At 53.5% G+C, this 23926-nt stretch overlaps 1 protein-coding gene across 4 annotated transcripts in view; it reads left to right on the top strand.

Annotated features, from left to right (window-relative positions):
* The first annotated feature begins 3451 nt into the window (after positions 1-3451).
* The window catches only part of EBF3 (EBF transcription factor 3), a 104313-nt gene continuing 83838 nt past the window's right edge, over positions 3452-23926 (top strand). For all 4 annotated transcript variants that reach the window (XM_049790601.1, XM_049790600.1, XM_049790599.1 and 1 more), the window contains exons 1-6: positions 3452-3672; positions 3789-3945; positions 4262-4325; positions 5071-5126; positions 7720-7793; positions 9409-9477. In XM_049790601.1, the coding sequence (XP_049646558.1) occupies positions 3539-3672; positions 3789-3945; positions 4262-4325; positions 5071-5126; positions 7720-7793; positions 9409-9477 (554 nt within the window). In that variant the 5' untranslated portion in view covers positions 3452-3538. The remainder of the gene's footprint in view (positions 3673-3788; positions 3946-4261; positions 4326-5070; positions 5127-7719; positions 7794-9408; positions 9478-23926) is intronic.

Raw genomic sequence — 23926 nt, 5'->3', positions numbered from 1 at the left:
TGCCTGCTCCGGCACGATGTGGCGAGGACAGCTGGGCACTGGCCATCTGACTGACTCTGCGTGACATCTGGGAGCCCACTGGTGTGTGGCACGCGAAGCGCTTGATGCCGCTATTTAAATGCAAATGCGAGGGGGCTCATTGCAGCCTCTCCCCGTAAATCCGCACAAAAGGAACATTTCCCACCCTCCGCCCAAGCGGCGGCCGCCGGGACACCCGTGCAAATCGCGTTGAGCGCTGGCTGGGCCGGTCGCGGCCCGCGGGGCTCTGGGCTGAGGCCGCGCCCCGCCCGGCCGGCCCGGGAGCGCTTTGTGCGCGGCGAGAGGGAGGCCTCGCTTCTCCCCTGGGACCGCTGCCGGGGGTGGGGAGGGAGCTCCTCTCGACTGGGCGCCGGGCCCCCAAGCTCCCCGGAAAGGGAGGGGGCGGGGCGGCCGCAGTGAGCTCGACAGGCTGGCGGGGGGTGTCCCCCGCTCGCCTCGCCTCGCCACGGCCGCTCCCGCCCCATCAAAGCGATCGCGGGTGGGTGGAGATGGAGCCGGGGGTTGCCCGCCCTCCCAGGCAGCTCTGCCCGAGGCCCGGGCGGAGAACCTGCGCAGTCCGCCCGTCCGCGCGTCCCAAGCTCGGAGCCAGGGGTGGAGTGACAAAAAGATAAAGTTGGTGCATGATAAAGACCGCATTTTCCACGCTTAGGGTGCGGGACCAGATGATCTAGAAAATGAGCTGAAATGGATTCAGCCTCCAAGCCTGTTGTGAGAGCAGCTGATTCTCCCATTTCGGGCCAGATGGTTGCTGAACACGGATTTGCATTCATTTTCGCTTAATATCGTCCAAAATAGTGGGGCAGCTGCATTTGTTGTCAAAAAGGTTTAAAACCCCCTTTTCTTTCTGGGGCAGGATCGTTACCTTATGTGATGGGCTTAGAGAACTTTTTTTCCCTCTTTAGTCAACAGTATCAGATTTAGGAGGATTTGTTTTTAAACCTTCTAATTTGGTAATCAGATTTAAATAGCCTTGGCGCGTGTAATCTGAATTACAGATACTGGAAGTGATTTTTTAGCGTGCTACCTTCTGAAGAGGAGGAAGGACACCTCCAGCCGGGCAGGGCATGGAAGGGCAAGGCAAGGCGCAGTAGGAGGTGTGCCACAAAGCAAGTATGGTTTCCTCTGCCCAACTTCTTCCCCAAACAAGCATTTGGCATATTCTGATCATCAGACTGGCCTGGCCGCTGGCCCTTGGCAGCTCAGCACGCAGAGACAAAGCTACATCTCCTCCCCAGCCTACGAAGCTGGGCAACTTTATTCTGCATCATCCCTCCACTCAGAAAGTGCTCCTACCTGAGCCCCTTTCTGCTGAGGATGTGATGGGCCGGGCTGAGCCGGACACAGGCATTTTCTTTGCATTTATCGTGACTAGTTTCCATACACTTTGGTTTAAGGTTATTAACATTCTATCGGGCACTGGCATCTCAAATATGTGTCAATCGCTTCTAAAGACTAATCTCATTACCCTCAAATAGTCATAAAATATGATTTTATTATACTTACGTATTTAATTAGACGGCCCGCACCGTAATGGATTTTGAGATGGGACTGGTGCAACAGCTTTGATAATTCACTTATCTTTGGCAATAGTCGTTAACCCCCAACACCAGCAGAATAGATGGCTTTTCAACACATCTTTTTTTTTCCTCACCCCTTCTTAAAAGGCGCGGGGGGGTCCCCAGCTAACATCAACCGGACTTCGATTTTTCTCGAGTAATTAAAATATGAACGCGCATACGCTGCCAGGTCAGGAGAGAAGGGAGCGCAGGTCCGCACTAGCGGGAAGAAGTGCGGCGCGCGCACTTTGAAAGCGGTTTTGGTTCCGCCGGTTTGTTTTTAGCCGGAAGGGTCTGATCTCTCCAGGCAGGGCAGGGCCCGGACAGCTCCGACAGGTCCCCTGGGTACCGGGCCCGAGATCGCAGAAGTCCTTTGGGCGTCCATCCCGGGCGCCAGCCCACGCACGGCCCGTGCCACTGCCCCTCGGATTCCTTGAAATCAATTTGGGAAGCCGCGCGCCCAGCGCCCTGTCCTGCCTGACGGCTTCGAGGGCAGGGCAGGACCCGGGGCCTCGCATCCCCGCTTGGCATTTTTGCTGGGCGGACTTCGGCCGGGTGGCCAAGGCGCGGGGCTTGTAGGTGGACACCCAGGACTTGCAGGTCGCGGGCGCGGAGGCCGGGTGCGCTTCTCCTCTGCCCGAGATCCCGGAGCCGCCTTTGTCACGCGCCGCGCCTAAGGACAGGCCAGGAGCCGGGGTTGGGGTGTGTGTGCGTATTGCGGGGGGAACGGGTCTGCCATGGCATTCGAGTAGAAAGCACTTGGCGGAGCCGCCTCCGACGTGGGTCGCGGGTCGACACAGGCGGCCTCCGCCGGGGGGAGAAAACGCGGGACCCCGAAGACACCCAGACGGGGGTAGGGGGCGGGTCGGCCTTGGATCTGCTCCTAAACCAGGTCGAGTCGCATGCTACCCTCCACCCAGGAGGGAGCCGGCACCCCCTTCCCATTTCCACCCGCAGGCCATCCACCTCCCCTCATCACTTGTCCCTCGGGACCGGCCCCTGGCGCGCTGCACCCTCCCCCTGAGTGTTTGGCACCTATGGGGGCAACTTGGGACGTCCGGGCCCTCCTCGCCCTGCCCGCCGTGCTTGGAGACTGGGGCCGACCAGGGGCGGAGGGTCGCTGGGGCGGGGGCCGGAGAGAGAGGCTTTGTTCCATCTGCGGATTTATGGGGCCGCCGGTGGCTTCCCGGGCAGAGGTGGGCGCGCGCGGCTCTGGGGCTCGGGCCGGCTCGATCGCGCGCTCTCCCTCTCTCTCTCCCTCTCTCTCTCTTTATCGCTCTCGCTCGCGGCGCCGTCAGGCAGTCAGTCGGCGAGCGCGGCGGCGGCGAGGGGCGCGGCGAGGGGCGGCCGCTCCCATATAAGGCGCAGGCGCCGCCCCCCGACGTCACCCTCTGACAGCGCCGCTCCCGGGGGCTTCGAGTTTTGGCTCCCGGGAAAGGGTCCATTCCTCGGGGAGAGAGGGCTGAGTTTTGTGCGCCTCCGTCCGCTGCGCGCGCCGCTCCAGGCCCCGCCGCGCCCCGCCTGCGCCCGGGACTGCGCCTCGGCACTCACGGCTCCGTTTATTTGTCTTTGGAGCAGGCGGGCCGCGCCAGAAGCGGGCGATCCCGCAGTGTCCTGCAGCCAGCCGCGGCCGCCGCCGGGCTAGGATGACACGGCGTTGAGCGCCCTGCAAACAACAACAACAACAACCGCCGCCGCGTCCTGCTCCTCCGAAGCGCCGAAGCGCCGCCGCCGCCGCCGCCGCTGGAGCCGCCTCCGGAGCGCGCGGCTGCCCGTGCATGTCGCGCCTGCCCGGGACGGGCTGAAGCCGGCGGCCGGCCGGACCGCGGGCGCCGAGCAGGGACACAGCGGCCAGGGCAGCCGCCTGCCGCCGAGCGCCGGGCGCCGCTGCTCGCGCGGACGCGCTTTGGGCCGGGGAGCTGCGGCCGCCGCCAGCAGTGTTCATGTTTGGGATCCAGGAGAATATTCCGCGCGGGGGGACCACCATGAAGGAGGAGCCGCTGGGCAGCGGCATGAACCCCGTGCGCTCCTGGATGCACACGGCGGGGGTGGTGGACGCCAACACGGCCGCGCAGAGGTACGTACCGGCCGCGCCCGCGCGCCCCGGCCCCGGCCCCGGGCCCGGCCCTCCCAGTCCCCGCCGCCGGCCGGCGCCGCTCGGCTCACCCGGCCGCTGTCTCTTTCCTCCCGCAGCGGCGTGGGGCTGGCGCGGGCGCACTTCGAGAAGCAGCCGCCGTCCAACCTCCGGAAATCCAATTTCTTCCACTTCGTGCTGGCGTTGTACGACCGGCAGGGCCAGCCGGTGGAGATCGAACGGACCGCTTTTGTGGACTTTGTGGAGAAAGAGAAAGTAAGTGTCCACGAGCCCCGCCGGCGTCGGGCAGCCCCCGCGCACCGCCCCGGAGGGGCCCCCTGGGCTGCGGGGACCCAGCGGCGAGGCACCCCTGCCTGCCACCACGTGCGGCCGCTCGGGGCCCCTCTCGGCGCCCCCCGGCCGCGGCCTCGGCCCGAGCAGCGGAAAAGTGACCCTCCGGCGCTTCCGCCCGGATCGCAGCGTCCTGAGCCCGGCGCGAGGCCCCGGCGGCGGCAGTGGCGCGTGGGGGCACCGGCTCGGCCTGGCCCGGGCTCGGCTCGCACTAAATGCCGTTATTTATCGTTCCTTACAGGAGCCCAACAACGAGAAGACCAACAACGGTATCCACTACAAACTCCAGCTGTTGTACAGCAACGGTGAGTGCGACCCCGCTGGGCCCACGCGCGCCCTGTGCTCCTTCTCGGAGGGGCATAAAGATCCCGAGATTAAAATGACACGGATGTAAAAACGACATCTTCGCAGGGCATGGGAGGGAAACAAAACACAAGCGATCAATAAGTCGATGGCACTTCACATGATTAACCGGTGGGGCTCGAAGTCGAAAGTAAAAAGGGGATCGATCTAGGCTTCCTCAGAACATCACGTTTAAGTGACTCTTTTTTTTTTCAAGTTTGCAAATTAATGGTAATTATGGAGATGGGGCTCACGCTTCCCAGGCCAAGCATAACTGACTTATTTCCCAAGCAAAAGGGTTTTATTTTGGGTGGTGGTGCTGGTGGTGGTAGGATGCGTGTGTTTTTATTTTCTTTTAAAATAACACCCCCCAAGACAAAAATCCTCGAGAGGCATTAGAAAGAGTTCAGACTCTCAGTGTCCATTTCGTGCTGTTTGCTAAAAATAAATAACCACATGGGCCCACGGGGCGTCGCAGGCAGAGCCTGCTCTGAGCAGGCAAATGTCTCCAACCTTCAGGCGCTGCCGGGAATGGGGAGGAAAGAAACGAGCCACACACACACACAGCCCAGACAGAAGGGCCTCTGGCCAGGCCCCAGAACTGCAGCCTGACGCTGCCGCACCCGGGGAGCCACAGTCCTGCACAGGAGCTAACCAGGTGCTAGTGAAAACCCTGATGAAAATGCCTTCCTTCCCTGTTTCTTACAGGAGTCAGGACGGAGCAGGATCTGTATGTCCGACTCATAGACTCAATGACCAAACAGGTGAGAATTTTTTTTCCTTCAGGCCACACTCATTTTCCTGGCTGGGCAGGGTTGGCCTGAAGTTGTGGGACCAGAGCGACTCCTGGGTTTGCCAGTCAGCTAGCTCCCTTGACATGCTAATGAGAATTCCACATTTATTGGAATAAACGAAGCGATTGGTAAAAATAGTTTATGTTGTCATTAGAACAAGGGCATCTATGCTTTTATTAAATGGTTTGTGATCGGAATCAGATTCCGTCTTAATTAATTATGGTAATTAATATCTGACAGAAAATGTTGAAGTCGCTTTCCTCGGTGTGCGGGCACGGTCAAAGCGTTTCTCTTTCTCTCTCTGTGCTTGTCGTCAGATCTGAATTTTTAATTTTTCACAACAAAGGCGATGAACCCCTGGGCCATGCCTGTCGGGGTGGGTTGGGTGAGTGAGTTCTCTTTCTCTCCGGTGTGAGGGGTCTGGTAGTGCACGACAGTTATTTGGATTTCAAAGTTAAATGCGTTGGGGTGAAAAGTCACTTGTTCTCCTTTGGTCCTCCCTCACCTCTCAGCTCCCATCTCCATAATTCAGACACGGAGCCCCAGGGGTCACCCAGCGCAGCCCATGGCCCCAAGTGCTGCTCAGGCCGCTCCCAACCCTCTGTCATACCTTGTAAATAACATAATTACAAGCAGTTCCTTATTAAATTATTTAACCTGTCTTGGGCAACTTTTCCGAGGATAACTATTGGCCGCTCGGAAATGTGATTAAGCTTGGAAAGTGCATCCCTGGAGCGTGACACTGCGTAGCCCACCGAGGAGGCTCGGTGGGGGGCTCCTAGCCCCCTTCTTTTTGGGGCCCTTCTTTGCTTCTTTTTCTGAAAACAAAACAAAACAAAACTGTGCAGGGGGAGGAGACCAGAGTAGCCCACCCTGCTCAGACAGACTAGAAACCGCCTTATGCTGGGCTTCTGGGAGAACTAACTAGAAGGTGGCCTCTTGGTACTTGGCGTTTGGTACGAACAACTTTCAGAACCGAGAGCCACCAGCTCCCTGCTCCTAGAGCCAGACTGGCCAGTCCCGCTGGTTCTCCAGCCCCTTGAATAGTTTGTCCCCAGTAAGGCCAGAGCCTTAGAGGGAAGCGCCCAGGAGGGTGGAATGTCTTGCCAGCAGGGCCACTTTCTGTGAGAGGGAAGTAGAGGTGACAGGTAAATACCCACTCATGGGACAAAACCTGAGGTCGGTTTTCCCGGGGCTCCCATCACGCTGAACCCCTGCACCAAGAAACAGCCTTTCTTTCCTTTGTACCCGGGGCGGACGTACTCTCCGGAGCGGCTGCCGGCTCCTTCCGAGGTTGCTGCGGGCAGGGCCCGGGGAAGTTTTCACTGGCCTCAGGCGGCCGCCCCAGGCTTCTCCTCTCTCTCTCTCTCTCTCTCCCCGCTCCGCTGCACCTCCGCGGCGGAGATGGCGCGGGAAGGAAGGGGGGGAAGAAAGGCGCTTAATCTGCGCGCGGCCTGGGGGCGGGGAGGGAAGGACAGCGCCCAGCCACTGATCACAGAGTCAATGGCGCTGAACCGGCAGTTTATGGATTTCTGTTTGGGCTACAAAATAAAAAATAAATAAATCAAATATAACGACGGAACCCCTCCTGGGGACGCGGCTCCGGTGCGTCGGAGTGCCCGCAGTCCCCAATGGCCTTGGCCTGCGGGGTCACCGTCTCCGCGGAGGTCTCCAGGCCGCTGGGCGCCCCGGCTCTTCCCAGAGGGCGGCCGCGGGTTGTCTCCGGCGCGGGGCTTTGTCCGCCGGCTCGGCGAGCCGAGGTCCGAGTCCGAAGCGTCCGGGAGGGTGGAAGTCGTTTCCAGATGATTTTCAGGGAGGCGGGCGCGGCGGCACGGCCTCCCCTCCCCTCCCCCTGGCCGGGCTGCTGTGCCGGGAGCCGCAGGCGCTCTCCCCGCCCCGCCCCCGGCGTCCTTTCCCCTTTTCCTTTTCTTCTTTTCCTGCCAGGCGGGTGTTGGGGCGGCCCCGGGTCGCCGCGCGGGTTCGGCGGCCGAGCCGGGCCGAGCGCACCGCGGGCTTCGCACCATCTGGCGGAACCTCCGCTCAAAGCCCAGCCGAGCGTGCGCGCAGACGCTGCCTTTTTACCCGAGAAAAATCATTGTTAGCAGTTTCAAAATAAACACCAGATTGGCCATTAGCGCTTTCTTTCCAAATATCCTCCCGCGGCCAGCACGTGGCCGCACGGCCCGGGGCGTCCCGGGACCCCCCAAGCCCTCCTGCCAGGCGCCCGCCGTGGCTGCGATCGGGCACGGCCAAGTGCGGCTGCGGGGCGTTCGGTTCTTGAGGCGGGCTCTGGGCCGGGCGACCCGGGGGGGAGCGCGCAGGGCCGGGCAGAGAGCACCTAGGTCTCTGGCTCCCAGGCCCCGCATCCGAGTAGCTCTCGGGGGCGTCCGAACCGTTGGGAGTGGACAATGGCCCGAGGGCGAGGGTCCCCCGCGCAGGCCGGGCTGGCGGCGACTCCCGCGACGGTGCCTGGCCTCTGCGCCCCTCCCGGTGCACCTGCCGCCCGCGCGCCCGCCCCGCAGCGCCCAGTAATCCCCTCGCGCTTCTGCTTGTACTCCGCCAGGCCATCGTGTACGAGGGCCAGGACAAGAACCCCGAGATGTGCCGCGTGCTGTTGACCCACGAAATCATGTGCAGGTGAGCGGGGGTGGTGGTGGTGGGCAGGGGCGGCTGGGGCGCGGGAGGGGTCAGGGCGTCGATGGAAACGCGCCCGGGCCTCGCAACCCTCAGCCGCATCGCCCTCGAGTGCCGCCGGCTGCTCGGGACTAATAAACTGGCCGCGCCGCCCGCGCAGTGTAGAGAGAAATGGATACGGCCCGGGGCCGGGCCAGGCCAGCCGGGCTAGGCGGGGTGTCCCCGGAGCCGGGAGAACCGGAGGCCATGGGCATCCTTTTTTACTGCTTCCTTCCCGCGCGCCCGCACCTCCAGACACACGATCGTCTGTTATTGATGGAGAGGAAACTCTTTTGTACTTATTACCCAGCTCGGGGACGTGAGAATTGGATTGTGGTCGTGCCGTTAACCTCTTTCCAGAGCAGCCGCGTCTTCCCGGGGCTGCTGCTAGCCAGCCTGCTGATGCCCTGAGCTCTCTGTCAGAAGAGCAATTTCCCACCTGTTTTTTTTTTCTTTTTTTCTTTTTTTTCCTCCCTCTTCCAACTACCACAAGAGTCTCACCCCTACATGGCAAATAAAAATGCATCATTGACTTTGCATGTGCGGCCACTGAAATATAGTTGAAGGGAGGGAAGTTGGCCTGTGCGAGAGTCTCCTTACAGTAGCGCCCGGCCGACTGTGAGGGGCATCCTCCACCCAGCTACGGAGCCCGCTGCCTCCCTGCCATTTCTGAGCAGACGTATTGTTACAGCACTAATATACAAAAGCTGACTTTTTCTCATATCAGGTAATAAATATAAATTACAACCAATAAAGTGGAATTTCTTTATTATCCACTTCTGCATGTACTGCAATTAACATAGAAAGCGCACAGATGTGATTTAAGCTCTAAGTGGGAAGACTGGAGACTTTCTTTAATCACTTTAGCTGTCAGCTTTAAAAGGGTTTATATACTTTGCCTACCATATGGTGTTAATTTAGCTAATTTAGACATGTAACCATTATACAAGTATGCTTTTTTAAAATGCAAGAAGCATAACATTTTTGTTTCATTTCTGCTTTAATTAAAGTTTCAATCACGGAGTTAAGGTAGGCTTAAAGGAGGAACAATACAAGTTTCTGATAGATGGGTGCATGCTTTTGTGGTTATAATTAATAAGTGCCCGGAAGAAATATTGGTGGAAAGTGGCGTCTTGCATCTTTTCCAGAAACAACAGCTTGACGATTAGAGGTAAACAAAAGGCGAAGCTGTGAAAACTTATTCCCAAGCCTCCTGCCTCCCCTTCTCCTCAGTTCACTGCAAAGACAAACACCCACAACAGGATTTCCATATTTTAGCATCACAATTCATATCCTGGCTGGGGCCTCCCAGGTCCTAACTGGCAGGTTCCATTTGGCTCCTTTAGGTCAGAAAGTGGCGCCCTGGGTTGAGCCCTGGAGCTCGTGAGCTCACACAGGCTTTCAATTTGCTCAGCCCACCACTCGCTCCTGCTAGAGGGAATGGTTTTCTGGATGCCACCACTTTACTGTCAGACTTGCAAAAGAGAAAAAAAAAAAGAAAAGAAAGAAAAAATCCAAGGTTGGGGTGAGAAGGAAGCGCCTGTTTACAAGTCGTGTTTACAATCCCCTCCTCCCACAGTCGGTGCTGTGACAAGAAAAGTTGTGGCAACCGCAACGAGACGCCGTCGGACCCGGTGATCATCGACAGGTAAGGGCCACAGCGCCGCCCCTCTCTCCTGGGCGCTGCTCCCCCTTTCCGGGCCTGGAGTGGCGCTGGGCGCGTGCGCCGCCTCCGCCGCCGCCGCCAGTGTTGTCCAGCGCGACTCGTGCACAGGTGGGCTGACTGGGACGCTGGAGGCTGGCTCTGTGGGGATTCAGTAATTGCTTGCGAGTTGTCAAGGGAAGCGGTTTCAGCTGCCACCGCTCTCACTCTGAGGGGCACTTTATGCCCAGAGAGTTGCTGGCTTCAGACCCAGGGAGATGTCATCGAATGTCCTTTGCTAATTTGTTAACAAGTATTGCATTTTTGCATTCTTCTTATTCGAGAGGCAAGGAGGAAGCTTGGGCGGTGCCGCGTTTGGTTGTGATGGTTGCCCAGTGTTAGAATGAATTTAATCTGCTCTCAATTAGTCGCGAAATGTCTCCTAATTTTTCCCCAATTGTGCCTGTCGTTTTATGTCAAGTAGCAAATATGTAACTAACAAACCAAAGTTGTGATAATTGAAACTAATTACACACGCTGCTTCCATCTTCCAACATTAATTTCCATAACTCGATTAGCTCTATGCATTCTTTACCTTTGCTGCCCTTCATCTTGCGATCTATCATCTTCCTTGGGCAACACTGCATCCTTTTAAGATGCTCATCAGTAAGACCTAAGAGCGCTAATGTGCGCTTGGCGTTAGTGGCGAAACACAGCAACCTCCTTGCCCACACCCGCTGGATCTCAGCGACCTGGAGGGAGCCTTGCTTTCTGCCCACGACTGGGCTAGAGCAGTAAAAGGCCCAGGGTGTGTATGGGGGGGGGGCAGATTTTGAAACTGGTACCCAAGTCAAGTAAGTGCCAGGAGGCCAGTTTGGTGAAACAGAACGTTAGATTGCTTTTTAAAAGGGGGGTTGGATTTCAGCAGCTTTCAGGACCAAGTTATCTTTGGATCAGGAACTTTGCTGTCCAGTGTCTGAAAAATTAACCCCGAGAACTCTCCGAGTTAAGCCTGGAGAGGTATGTGCCACCAGTGAGAGCCATGCTCCTGTTGAACTAGTTGCAAGAGCTGTTTGCTTAGTGGAGAATGTTGGGGCTCTGACAGAAGGGACAGCTCCCTGATTAGTAGTCAAATCGGCTTGGCCAGCTGTGGTCCTCACTCAGGCGAGTGTGAACAAGTTCAACACTTTCTCCAATGCCAACTCCCCCATCAATGTGAGCATATGCGAGCTGGGTGTTTTGTGGCTGTGGAAAATCAGAGGCCTCGCATTGTTGTCTTGGAACTGAATTCAGTTCATTTCTTTTATTTGTTTTCATTGGCTAAAAGTATCTGGGCAGCAGTTCTGAAATCTTCTCTGAGTGGACATTGCTTGAAAAGACCCCGGCTGGTGCCCTCAATCCAGGCTGGGGAAAGGTTTTGTATTGACAGTCATCTTCTTCAATTTGGAAGATTTCTGAATTGAAAAAAAGAAAGATATGGCTTGTTTTTAGAGCATGAGGACTTTAATGATTTTTAAAGCATGTCACGATAATTGTCACCTTCTTGTTTCAGTCAACCGATATTTCAGATATTCTGTTTTTTTCTTCAGACTTCACCAGGTTTGCATGACAGTCGATCACTTAGTGGCCTGTGAGTGCTGAGTAACTTTTAAGACTCAGTTTTTAATTGCAGGATGGAAAAATAAAATGTCTCTTGCCAGCTCTGTAGAAAGCCATTTCTCAGTTTGGATCTGAGTGAATGCTTTCTTCTATTTGGATAATTAATATATGTGCTTAGATTACTGATACCTAGGTTGTATGTGTATGTGTGTGTGTGTGTGTGTGTGTGTTTGTGTGATTTGCTATTCCAGAAGCATGAGGGGTGGGGGGAGATGTAAAAACATTCGGCTAATGGGTTTACCAAGTTTATTTGAATAAAGAGGATTGCAGCTCCATTTACAGCCAGCTCCAATGCTTTGGAAGTCTTAATTATTGATGAAAAATCTGCTCGACTTCGAAATTCAAAGATATGACAATTTTATAGGCATTCTAATCACCTCCCATGTTAGGTAAGTCGACTTTTACACAGTGACAAATAGAGGGTACGTTAGGAGCATTCTTAAGAGAGCTGTCACTTATGATGACAAAATACCGCTCGCGTTTTGTTGCTTGATGCACACACATCCTTGGGAAATGATCGCAGTGTTGGCACCATCTCCAGCGCAAGGCGTGTTTCGAGGGGGAAAAAATGAAAAATTTAGTGTTCAGCAGGCAAGTTGTATTAATCAGAGCGAGAAGCTGCCCTCGAAGGAAGAGCAGTTGCAGACTGATGCTGTCCTGTTAAACTCAGGCATGTCTCCATCCATTGCGAAGATCATTTTGGGGTGTGTGCGTGTGCATGCGTGTGTGTGTGTGTGTGTGTGTATGTGTGTGTGTGTGTGACCTCTTAAAATTAGTCACTTATATTGCGTTTCTGGCCTGGGTTTCTTCTAGTAGTACAGAATAACATCTCCCATCAGGTCTGCAACCCTGCGCATGAGTCCTATCAGCAATATCATTGCTTGGTTAGTTGGCTTAAAAAAGAATTATAGACAACGTGCTTTGCAGGCTCCTCGTGGCCTTTGGATACATTTAGCAGGTTCTGACCAGATAAAGCATATTTGTCCTGAGGATATAAACCAATAATTCCAACCTGAATTGAGATCAATGGGCCGCGTTTTCTTTACCCGCACGGAGCCCGGTGCCAGCAAGTTAGGCTGCTGTTGGCCCATGTAGGGGCCCAGCCCAGGGTATGTCCGGCTCGGGTCCAGGATTCAGGCCACACACCTGACACCCTAAATCAATTAATTACACCGTTCAGCTCAGTTTGCTTTCAGAAACTTTCAAGGGAGAAAGTGAGGGTGTGTTTTGCCCACAAAACCCACTTCCGCTCAGGGGAAGGAGTCAGTGTCATGTACTGTTCAGTCCTCATCAAACAAGAGGAATTGCTTTTTTGGGGTTTTGTTTTTATAGTTTTACCCATTAGGCTTTGACCCAGGGTGCTTAAAAGCCTGGTAGGACTTTGGGGTGAGGGAGGATCTTCAGTACAGTGCAGGGGTCCCTCACCTGGGTCGACAGGAGACATAGTACCTGCAGAGACAGAGCCCACATGTGTGGTAGTGGGCGCACCCTCAGCACTCATGCATGGGAACCCACAATTCCGTATGGTGCTGCAGCAAAATACGGGAGGATCATTTTCCTCGTGGAATAATGTTTTCTGGGAAAACACAAAAGCAGATGGTCTTTATTAGGAACACCCATTGTCCACAGGGCTGGCTCGGAGCAGATAAATCTCTCCCGTTTCACCCCTGCATTCCAAGGGCTGTAAGTGATTACAGGATGTTGGTGGAGCTGCTAAACCCCAAACCACACTTTGGCTCTCCTCCACCTCCCGTGCCATCCCGGTGTGTTTCTGGGGAACCTCTGCAAGTGCCCAGGACAGCTGCCCCTGCTTCTTCTTCCTTGTACAGCCCCCAAGGGTGGGGGGCAGGAGTAAGGGGCCAGCTGTGGCCGACTGGATGGCTGGTGGTGGTGGAGACAGCAGTGTGTGTGGAAGGGCCCGTCCTCATGGGCCCGTGTTGTGTGTGTGTGTGTTCTATGCATGCAGGGGGTGTGCCTGGCAGGGTGGTTCCAGATGGCATCAGATGCCCTGCTTGCTGGCACCTTGGAGGCAGGCACTGCCCCCCCCCCAAATCTGGCGTTGTTCTATAGAGTTTGGGGGACTTATCATTCCGGGTCCGTCCTCCTTCGCTGTCTGGAAGCCAGACATCTGTTTATCCCATTTTCTTTCATACTGAGTTTGGAATAGCTTTAGTTTGTGTGTGTGTGTGTGTGTGTGTGTGTGTGTGTGTGTGTGTGTGTGTGTGTGTGTGTGTGTGTTGGGGATATTTTGTCATATTTAACAGCTGTTACCAAATTTCAACCCTGTGGGCTCAGAAAATACTTTTCTGCTGACCTCAGATTTTTCTACATAATTGACATTGGATTGTAGAAAAATATTGTTTACTTAACCTTTCATTGTCTGCCTGTGGTCCTGGGCAGATGTGCTGACCACCACCTTGGCTCGTTGTGGTGTTTTAAGTTCACACCCTTAAGTGTGTACAGAATGGAGTTGAAGAGGCATTGGAGGGGTGCTTGCTCTCTCTCTCTCTCCTCTCTCTCTCTCTCTCTCTCTTGCTCTTGCTCTCTCTTTCTTTCTACAGTGTTTCCTTTCACTTCCTGTCACAAAGGTCAAAGAGAGTGACCTTTGCTGGCAGCCCTGCCCACTGAATTATTCATAGCATTGACTTTTTGTCAGCGCACACAGTCGTGCTCTGGGACATTTTATTCATTTACCTCATTTAAAGCCCTTTCTGCACCTGTTCAAGTATTAATATCATGTAATTTGGGCCTAATGCCGATTTTGCTGCACGCTCATTATATTTTTTATTAGCTATATTTCCAAACGATTATGTATGATTATTACCAAGCCTTACAAACAGCACCGGGTTAGTCCCTAGCTCCTTACATCTTCCTGTCAGGCTGTTTTCCGAAGCGGGGAGGATAAACATTTGACCAGTCCCAATGTTTTCATTCCTGCTCCAGCTTTGAGTGGGGCGTGCGGCCCCCTCCCTCGCGGCTTTGCATGCCCGTGATTAAAGCCAGGCTCGGAGGGAGCTGTACAAATGCCAGCATTTATAAGGTCAGCGCTTTTGTTAAAAACGCTATGTAAATGAGGATCTGCAAAAAGGGACATTAAATAAAATTAAATTCATTGTCTTCTTTAATGTCATTTACATTTTGGCTAAGCCCTGGCCTGTCAAGGAGGATTTTAAAAATAATTTTAATTACACATCATTTAGGGATCCAAGGTTTTTCTCTTCAGTAGCATTTGGATAACCTGCAAAGGGAGACTGTTTATTAACTTCTTAACCGACAACTTGTCATTTCATCTGCATAACGCAATGAAAACACTGGAGTGTGGTGTTAATTTTTCCTTCTCGCTTGCCTTAAAGATGTGAATGTAATTATCGGTGCTGTGCCCGGGACCCCCGTCAGCGCCTGCTGCTGGCGTGTGTGTCTGAGCCTGTCAGGCCTGAGAGAGGTCTGCATGTGCGGGGCGAGGCTGGCGAAAGCCTTGGCGTGGGCACAGCCCACCATGGGGGCAGAGGTGCCCTTTTAGCCTGGTTGAAGTCCCAGTTGGCTTTCTCGGGCTCAGGTGGAGCTGGTTGGTTCCCTCCCTGGCACAGACAGAGCAGAAAGGTGGGACCCATCCGAGCTCACCCATCCTTCCACTTCTGCTTATTTCTGGGGCTAGGAACACGCTTCCTCTTCAGCTGGGATCTGGGGGACCCCAGGACTGGTTCTCACAATGTCTCCCGCAATCCACAGTCCTTGGGCCAGACAGATTGTCCTCAAGTGCTAAGGCCATGCACAGAGTAACTGGGGCACAGTGGGGTTCAGGTCTCCATGGTCAGGCCAGGTACTTTTTGGGGTGGCACACCCGCACTGCTGGATTGACTCCTTTGGGTTCTGGTTGGTGCCAGGTGAGCTCTCTGCATGGCCTTGCCCAGGCCTGCAGCTCCTGCTGCCCCTGCTGCTGCTTGGTCTGGTGGGGCTGAGAGGCAGGGGTGGCGGGAGGGCGGAGGCGGCCTGTCAGAAACCATCTCCAGGGCGTCTGTTGATGCCGACCATCCCCGCCTCTGCGGCTGCCTTATCAGGTGAAAAGCAAAGATATTGCCAGGGCCTGTAATTGCGTTAGGAGGGCCGGGATGAATTGGATTACCTTATGGAAAGCCGTCCAAACTCGGGGTCCTGTTACGCATGCTTACAGGAAGCAAATAATTATTCTCTGTGCACCAGAAGATAATTGGGGCTGGCCAGAGGCCCTCAAGTGATGCTGGAGAAAGCGGGTGAGCTGGCCCTGGACAAGCATTTTAGGGGATGAACCAGGAGGCCGGGGACCCGGATTGCAGAGCAGCAGCTTGCGCCGAGGGGGTGATTTTCGGGGACTTTTCGAAGATGGTGAATAATTGAACAGAATTCAAACTTGCAGAGAGGAACGTTCCCGGCTCTAATGATGGAGCCAGTGGAAGCAGCAGGAAGTGATTGACAATGAGGGGTGCAGGCAGGGAGACCCCGGAGCTTAACCTGCACTTGGCTGGTCTTGTGTTACTTCTCAGCCTTGGAAGATGGAAACCAGTCCCCCCACCCCCACTCTGCACCAGCACACAGCTCCTCGTTTGTTTTTCTTCCCAGCAAATTTCCCCAAAATGTTTGCGGTCAAGGCTCTCGAGAAGGAGACAGGACGCAGAAATGATCCTTTTTTTTTTTTTTTCAAATAAAAACAAGGCTGTCATCCAGGAAAGTGAGCGGGAGTGGGTGGGGTGGGTGGGGGGGTTCTCTGTGCGCTGTGCTCCGGGGTGGTGTTTCCTAAGCTGCTTGGACTTGGGCATCCCTGGAGTTCACTACACTGCAGAAGCTGGAGGAAAAATGGCTGTTTTCTAAACGATTAATCCGGAAAACAGCCAGACTTATCTGCCAGTGTAATGAATGTGATAGGTTTGCAAGCACTGGGTGGAGAGGGAGGGGGCAAAGTTGTTCTGGATTGTTTTTGGAGCCCCCCCCCAACCCTTTTTCCCCCGGTTCCCTTCCAGAACCAGACAGGGGGATCTTGCTGCTGGCTGGGTTGTGGACACACACACACACACACACACACACACACACACACACACACACACACACACACACACACACACTCTTCCCTTCCAGAACCAGACAGGGGGATCTTGCTGCTGGCTGGGCGGTGGACACACACACACACACACACACACACACACACACACACACACACACACACACACACCACACCACACCACACAAACACACACACACATACCACACCACACACACACACACACACACACACACACACACACACACACACACACACACTCTCTTCCCTTCCAGAACCAGACAGGGGGATCTTGCTGCTGGCTGGGCGGTGGACACACACACACACACACACACACACACACACACACACACACACACACACACACCACACCACACAAACACACACACACATACCACACCACACACACACACACACACACACACACACCAGCAGCACAGTGAGCGGCCTGGGAGGAAATGACTTTCCCATGTGCTTGTGTGGCTGCAGGACTCTGCAAGCGGAAGGAGAGGGCTCCAGAGCGTCTCTGCACCAAGGAGGCAGCTCACATCTGGGCTGGGCGGCCCAGACTGGCGGCAGCTCCCCTCCCCCTAACCCCTGCACAAAGCAGTTGGGGGCAGGAGCCTTCCAGCCATGGGGCTGGCCTTGGGCCTGTGGAACAGCCCTGGGCACATTCTCCCTGGGTGGGGAGGATTTCTAAGGGGCCAAAGTGGGGAGATGGCAGAGGTGGGAGGGTAGCTTCCCTCCCCTCCCCTCCCCAACCTCCCTTCCTCTCCTTCCAGATGCCAAAGGGACACCCAGCCCCTTGACTGGCTTCTAAATTTTCACAAAATAGAAGCTTTGGCAAAGCCACTGTGCTGGGCCTTTCTCGATGCTGCTCAAAGTCACATCTGGAGGTGGCGCTTGGCCCGACTGGCCACCAACAGGGATATCTGGCTGCTCAGGGCCTGGGAGATTCTCTAAGGTGTGTGGGCAGTGACTCTGGGAGGCCTGGGCATGGGCTGGGCAGTAGGGGCGCCCTTGGATGGTGTAGGCTAGCTAGCAAGGCCCACTTGGATTCTGGAGGGTTCAGTGAAGGAAGGACTTGGCACCCTGGAGGTCCCCAAGTTTCCTAAGCCTCTTGGCATGGGCCGAATGGCCTTGTAGGCTATCCATGAACCCTGCCATGTCCCTGCCCATCCCAAGTCATGGCCATGGTGTGCCCATGGGTGGGAGGGGAGCAGGGCAAACTGCAGGGCGGGGAACAAGTGGCTGAGGCTGCTCGTGAGGTACCTCCTTTCCCTCCACATTTGGGTTCTTGAGAACTGAACTGCCTGAAATTAGATCTGTAGAAAGAATGGGAAGCACCTGTGTTGGGGGGATCACTCAGGAACGTGATTCGCTGAGGCTGTTAGATGCTAGATTGGGGGTCTGGGCACCCTTAGGTGGAAGATTTCGACGAACGCCAGGTCCTGTGTCCTGGTGCTGCCGTGAGTGTATCCTGTCTCTGTTCCTGTCTTCGTCCTGACTGCAAGGACACTTAGATACAGGCCCTCGCCTCAGAGATGGGGGCACAGACCCTCATCTCTGTGCTTTCCGCATAGACTCTCTGTCCCCTCAACATTTTCCTTTCCCTGTAGACAGCATGTTTGTTCCTGATCTGTTAGGAGCTTGTTTTGTTTTTCCTTTTTGGGGCTTTCAGGCCATGTGCAGGCCGTTTGCCCCTCCTCCTTTTCTGTCCCCAGGTCCCCCAAACTCTGAGCGAGCTGTGCTGGCCATTACTCTAGCCCTGTGCTGGGCTGTTTGGATGTTTGGAGGTTCTCCAGGGTTCCTGGGGTCTCTCCTGCCATTTCGAAGTTGCCAGCCCTTCTTTACCTGATGGTTTGAAACAGGTCACTTCTAGTAGTGCTGGGGCCAGCAGGGCCCTCTTGGGGGTGTTGGGGCCACACGTGACTAGGATGACCTTTGGGGGCCTGGCTCTGCACTGCCCCTCGAACTACTTCCTGAGCTCCTCAATTCCCTTCTAAAGTTGTCTTCTTCATGGTAAAGAAATGAAACTCTGTAAACCATTTACCTTTTTTTTTTTCTGGCATGTGTTTTGTTTAGGGCCATACTCGGCAGCACTCAGGGGTCCATTCCTGGCTCTGTGTTCAGACCTAGTAGGGAACCACATGGGATGCGGTGTGGACTCATGGTCGGCTGTATGCTTGCTGTGCTTTCTCTCTCTCTCTGTCTCTGTCTCTTTCTGTCTCTCTGTCTCTGTCTCTGTGTGTGTGTCTCTCTCTCCCAAAACATAGCCTTTTTTTTTTTTTTTGCCAAGAATATATTTAAGTAGCCTGGCTCAGTTTCACTCGTGACCAGTGTCTCTTCCTCTAAGCCACGCCTGGGGGTGTTTTCACATGAGCTGGAGGGAGGCTTCACTATTGGGGGCCGGGGAACGACCCCCTCGCAGTGCTGGTGAGCAAACAGGACGCAGTCAGCATTCCACGCAGTCGCAGGTTTTTTGGGTTTAATAAATTAAACTACAAATTCCCCTAATTGCCAAACACAATGTTAGTTCGGTGCTCGCCACTGCTGACAGTCAGACCCACGCTGACCCGCTGAGATTATATGTGGTATTTAATCCAGGGCCGGGCTGTGTGGAGCTTTTACGGCTGAGTCTGAATTCACACCCCAGCATTTGTTTCCCATTAGGAGAGGTTTGTAAATCAGATCAGTGTGCGGGCATGCAGTAGCCACAGCCTCCCAAGCCTCGGGAGCTTGGGCTGCCAGGGAAAGCCCCGTTGTCCGCTTCCACTTTCTCAATGAAGCGGCTAGTCCTTTGACACCAGTGAGATGGGGTCACCGCGGCAGCGAGGCCTGGATTGGCCAGGCGGCTCATCCCACCAGCCTGGGGCGCGACCCGTCCTGCCTCGCTCTGTGCCCATTAGTTACTGGCCAGCCCACCCAGGGGTCCTGGGCTGGGGAGGAGGGGGTGCCTAGGGAAGGAATCTGTGAAAGTGCTTTTGGTGGGGAGGGGAAATCGCAACAACTATCATTTATTAAATTTGACAAGCGGTTTCTAAATATAACAGCCCTTTCTCCGAAGATCGTTACTTTGAACAAATAAATGAGTTATGCAAGTTAATAAATGAGGTGCTCTCATCCAGAAGGTACTTGCATGTGCCTCAAAAAAGATACTGGTGTGGCCCCGGCCCCCTAAAACACTGTTTCTTGTCTCCCTCTGCTAAGCTATTGTGGGGGCTTCTTGCTCAGTGGAGTCCAGCATGCCCCAAAGCCTGACACAGCAGCCGGCCCAGGTTAAGTGTGAGGGTGCATACCCATCTCCCTGCCTTGGCTCGGTGACTCTGGGGTGCATTTTGCCCTCGAATGTGCAGAGTCACCCCCAAGACTGGTGGTCAGGAGCTTGCATGGTATACTAGGGCATTTGTCATGACAAGCCACAGCAGCGTGGGATCACTAAGACCCCCATTATAATTATTCCCAGCAATTATGGCATCCAGAAGCCCAGTCCAGCCTCAAACACATTTGCTCCCATTTATTAGACTGTGAGCAATAACTAATTTGCATTGTTTCGAAGTTGTGTGTTATGGTAATTGGCAGCGTGTGCTGGGGGTCAAACAGAGTTGACCAGTTGGCCAGGGCGGCCAGGCCCACGTGGTGTGGCTGTCTGGGCCCCTTTTAATCAAGCTCTGATTTATTCTTGGGTGCGTCACTCCTGCTACTACTCCGGCTCCTTTTTCTGCTTTTTAACAAATCTGAGCCGGGAACGGGAGTTTTTTTTTTTTCCCTTCCTCTTTTTCCCTTGGAGGAAATGGTAGCAATAGCTTTTAACGAGTGGAAACTTTTCCTAATGCCCTGAATAAAATATTTGTCAGTGGCTCCTAGTAAATGCACAAGTGCTCCACAGAGGAAACAATACCCAGCTCTTCCCGCTCATCATCATCGTGGCCTTCGTTATCAAACGAAGAAGGAAAAAGGCTTGTTTAGGCGAAAATAATGATCATAAATGGAGCTGGAGAGAGAGGCTGGGAGGAAGAGGTGGCATCGGGGCTATCAGGCCTGCAATTCCGAGGAAATATGAGTGTTCTGATCCACGGAAGCAGTAATTATCTGTGGGTGAAGAATGTACAATGGTGTCGGATGATGAATTGATCGCAGATTGGAAGCGTGGTTCAACTGTCATGTTCCGAGATAAGAGGGAACCCTGGGATTGCTCCTCGCTTCTGCTAGTTCACAGCCAGCCAGTTTATTAGCACAAATCCCAAATGTTTAGTAAACTCATTAGGTTCCATCTAATGCTAATTTATCATCGTGGTTGGAACCCCGGCAGTGCGGGCCAGAGGACGGGGCGAACCCGTGTGATTTACGGAGCTTCCAGATCAATCACTTTCTCTGCATCGGCTGTTTTTCTTCAGCTGCTTTCAAGGGGCTGCGGGACCCAGAGGGTTCTTCCAGGGCCCCCGAGTTCTCATCTCCTCCCTCGAGATGACCAGAGAGAGGGGACTCTGTGCCGTGGAGGGTCTCTGAGTCTGCCCTATTTTCTTCTTTTGCCCCCTTCATGAATACCCCCATTCTCCAGGTTGTCTCCCATTCTGCACTCCCCCCCCCCACATTTTCCCATCCTCTTTTTTTTTTCCTTTTACAATCGAGACCCGAAGTTGAAATCAAAGAATTTCCTTGCAAAATCAGTTTACCAAGAAATGCATCATGGCACATAAATGTCAAGTAGAGTTTATTCTAAACTTCAGACAGTGTTTTTCTTTGAGAAAATCAAGCTCTAAATGCCCAGTTCTCCTGACATTTTCGTACATATTCTATAGTGTTTTCGAAGAGGATAATAACCTTTGCTTGATCCCAGGCAACAGCTGCAAAGATAATGAAATTCTTATGATATTTCACCAGGTAAAATGTGAATTGCAGAAGAAAAGCTATTGAATTTTTATGGATCTTAATCGCATAAAATGAGATTCATGGGGCATACGTATAACTAGACTCGGTGGACCCGTGGCTGGCGTGGAGGGGAGGGTGCGTGGAGCAGTGTTCGAGGAACGGCCGCTCCCACCAAGCGGGCGGACACTGCCTTCGGCGACCTTAAGAGTGATAATGAAATACGACAGAAATTTCCTGTGCTGGGTCAGTGCGAGAGAGGCCCTGCTCAGCCGATATTAATTCATCTGACTTATGTTCCGGGTCTGGATTTACCTGATGATTAAAAACTTGTGCAGGTCCGCTCACCAATTGAAATCAGATCTCATCTGCAGCCCAGCAGTATTGATCCCCATTTTAACATCAAGGCTCCGAATTGATTGGCATTGATTAACAATAAAAATGCTCTCCTCTGTGTCCAGCCTCGGAGTCAGTGGCCTGGGAGGGCCCGGAGGCTGAGGAGGTCTAGGGGGGCTGTTGATGAAGCTCGGACAGCCCCCTCACTGTGGAGGTCCCTCTCACGGAGACCCCATATATTTAAACATTACTGTTGCAGGGTGCTGGACCAGGGCAGCAGATTGATTTTATTCTTGTTGTATAAGATAGATATCTTTAATAAAAATCTCATTTTATTTAGGATTTTACCGGAATGACTTGATGACGCTAACAGGAATCTTTTCTTTTCCCACAGTGTAAAGATTGGATTGAAACACAGGGGTGATAATGACAGAGCGTGGGGATGAGCTATTCATTCACTCAGACATTACGTGTGGGCCTCGCTGTGGGGGTCTCTTTCGCTCAGGTGCAGCCTCAAGTGTGCTGGTTTGAGGGAGCGTTTTAGGGTTCTGCCTGTATCTGCAAGTGCCCCAGGCTGGTTTCCTGCATAACAGCGTGTGAACACCGGCACCCAAAAAAAAGCACAGCATGGCCAATGCCTCCACTCGGCAATCCCAAATGCCTGTAAGACACAGGCTCGCTTACGCTGGGCACTCGTGAGCTAGCGGCTCATAGCCTACAGAGAGATCAGTAGCCACTCTTATGTATTTATTATACTTCTGTTTTTATTTTTTGGTTTGGGAGCCACACACGGCTACGCTCAGCAGTTTATCTGACTCTGCACTCAGGAATCACTCCTGGTGAGCTTAGGGACTCTATGAGATGCCAGGGATTCAACCCAGGTTGCCCACATGCAAGGGAAGCCCCCAACTCACTGTGCTAGAAGGCATTCTTATTTTCTGCTTATTTCTTGATTTTGGAGGCCACAGCTGGTGCGACTCCAGGGCTGTGTGTGCTCAGGGTTTATACCCAGTGGGCCTCGGGGAACCATGGGTTTGGGGCTGGGTGGGTACCTTAACCAGCAGCTGTTTCAGAGCCTGGTGGAGGGAGAGGAGAAGGAGATGGAAAAGTACAGGATCTACTGTGCCTAAATCTACACAGGAGGGTAGGCCTGTGCTTGGTGGATGTCCAGAGCACTGAGAGACCAGGGCAGCCTGGCGAATGAGCTGATCGTGGACATGCAGGAGTTCATGGTTATATTGGGGCCAGCATGGTGGCGCTAGAGGTAAAGTGTCTGTCTTGCCAGCGCTAGCCTAGGACGGACCTCGGTTTGATCCCCGGCGTCCCATATGGTCCCCCCAAGCCAAGAGTGACTTCTGAGCGCATAGCCAGGAGTAACCCCTGAGTATCACTTGGTGCCAACCCCCCCCCCCGAAAAAAAACCAAAACAACAAAAAAGAACTTTATGGTTATATAAAGGCAGAGAAAACCACCTAGCCCGGGGAGGTCAAATTTTAGAGACTTTTTAAATGAAACTATGACACCAAACCTCTAAGACAATGTTCTCATTACAGAAGACACCAACCACAGTCTAAAATTAATTATTTTTTTGGGTGATGAGGTAAATGCAATTGGCTGCTCTCTGCTTTGGTGAAGGGTTGGGATGGCTGACTTGGCATGTGCGCTTGCCCATCAAGCCCCATGGAAGCCCTTAGTGGGCCCAGATCTAGGGGCCCCCACTGGCCTTGTTCCTGGTTGACCCAGCTACCCAGCAGAGCCCCGAGGAGGAAGGCAGAGAACCACGCACTGTCCTTCTGTTGAGATCTGGACACATGCATCCTGGGATGGCGTAGTTTCCCCTGTCAGGAAAGAGACCTGTCATGGAGACCTTCATACCCTCACCTGAGCATGCTCCAGGCCCAGAAATCTCCCAGACCAGTTCAGTCTTCATATTGGGGAGCAGTTCTGTGGGGACTTTGTAGTACAACTGGGAGGGCATTTATTATAGATAGCCAAATTGGGTTCAATCCCCGGCATCCCATAGGGTTCCCTGAGACCAGCTAGGAATGATTCTTGAGCACAGAGCCAGGGATTCCTGAGCATCACTGGGGCTGTACTTCATAACCAAAAATGAATGAAGAAAGGGAAGAAAGAAAGAGGAACAGAGAAAGAGAAAGAAAGAGGAACAGAGAAAGAGAAAGAAAGAAACAAAGAAAGAGAGAAAGAAAGACAGACAGAAAGAAAAAAAGAAAAAAGAAAGGAAAGAAAGAAAGAAAAGAAAGAAAGAAAGAAAGAAAGAAAAAGAAAGAAAGAAAGAAAGAAAGAAAGAAAGAAAGAAAGAAAGAAAGAAAGAAAGAAAGAAAGAAAGAAAGAAAGAAAGAAAGAAAGAAATTGAATTTTGGATCAAGGCACGGTTAGTTTAGTCACAGAGGTTAGTTTAGTCTTGCACGCAGCATCCCTGGTTCCATTTTGGTCACCCCTAAATTCCCTGACCACCACTGCCCATGGCCTCAGACATCTCTGAGCAAATCTGGGGCCACCCTAAGAACTCCAAAGGGCACTGAGGTTCACATCATCATG

The sequence above is a fragment of the Suncus etruscus genome, chromosome 17 (genome assembly GCF_024139225.1).
Source record: "Suncus etruscus isolate mSunEtr1 chromosome 17, mSunEtr1.pri.cur, whole genome shotgun sequence".
Lineage (NCBI taxonomy): Eukaryota > Metazoa > Chordata > Mammalia > Eulipotyphla > Soricidae > Suncus > Suncus etruscus.
Note: the sequence above shows the minus strand (reverse complement) of the source record. Positions and strands in the feature narration are given on the sequence as shown.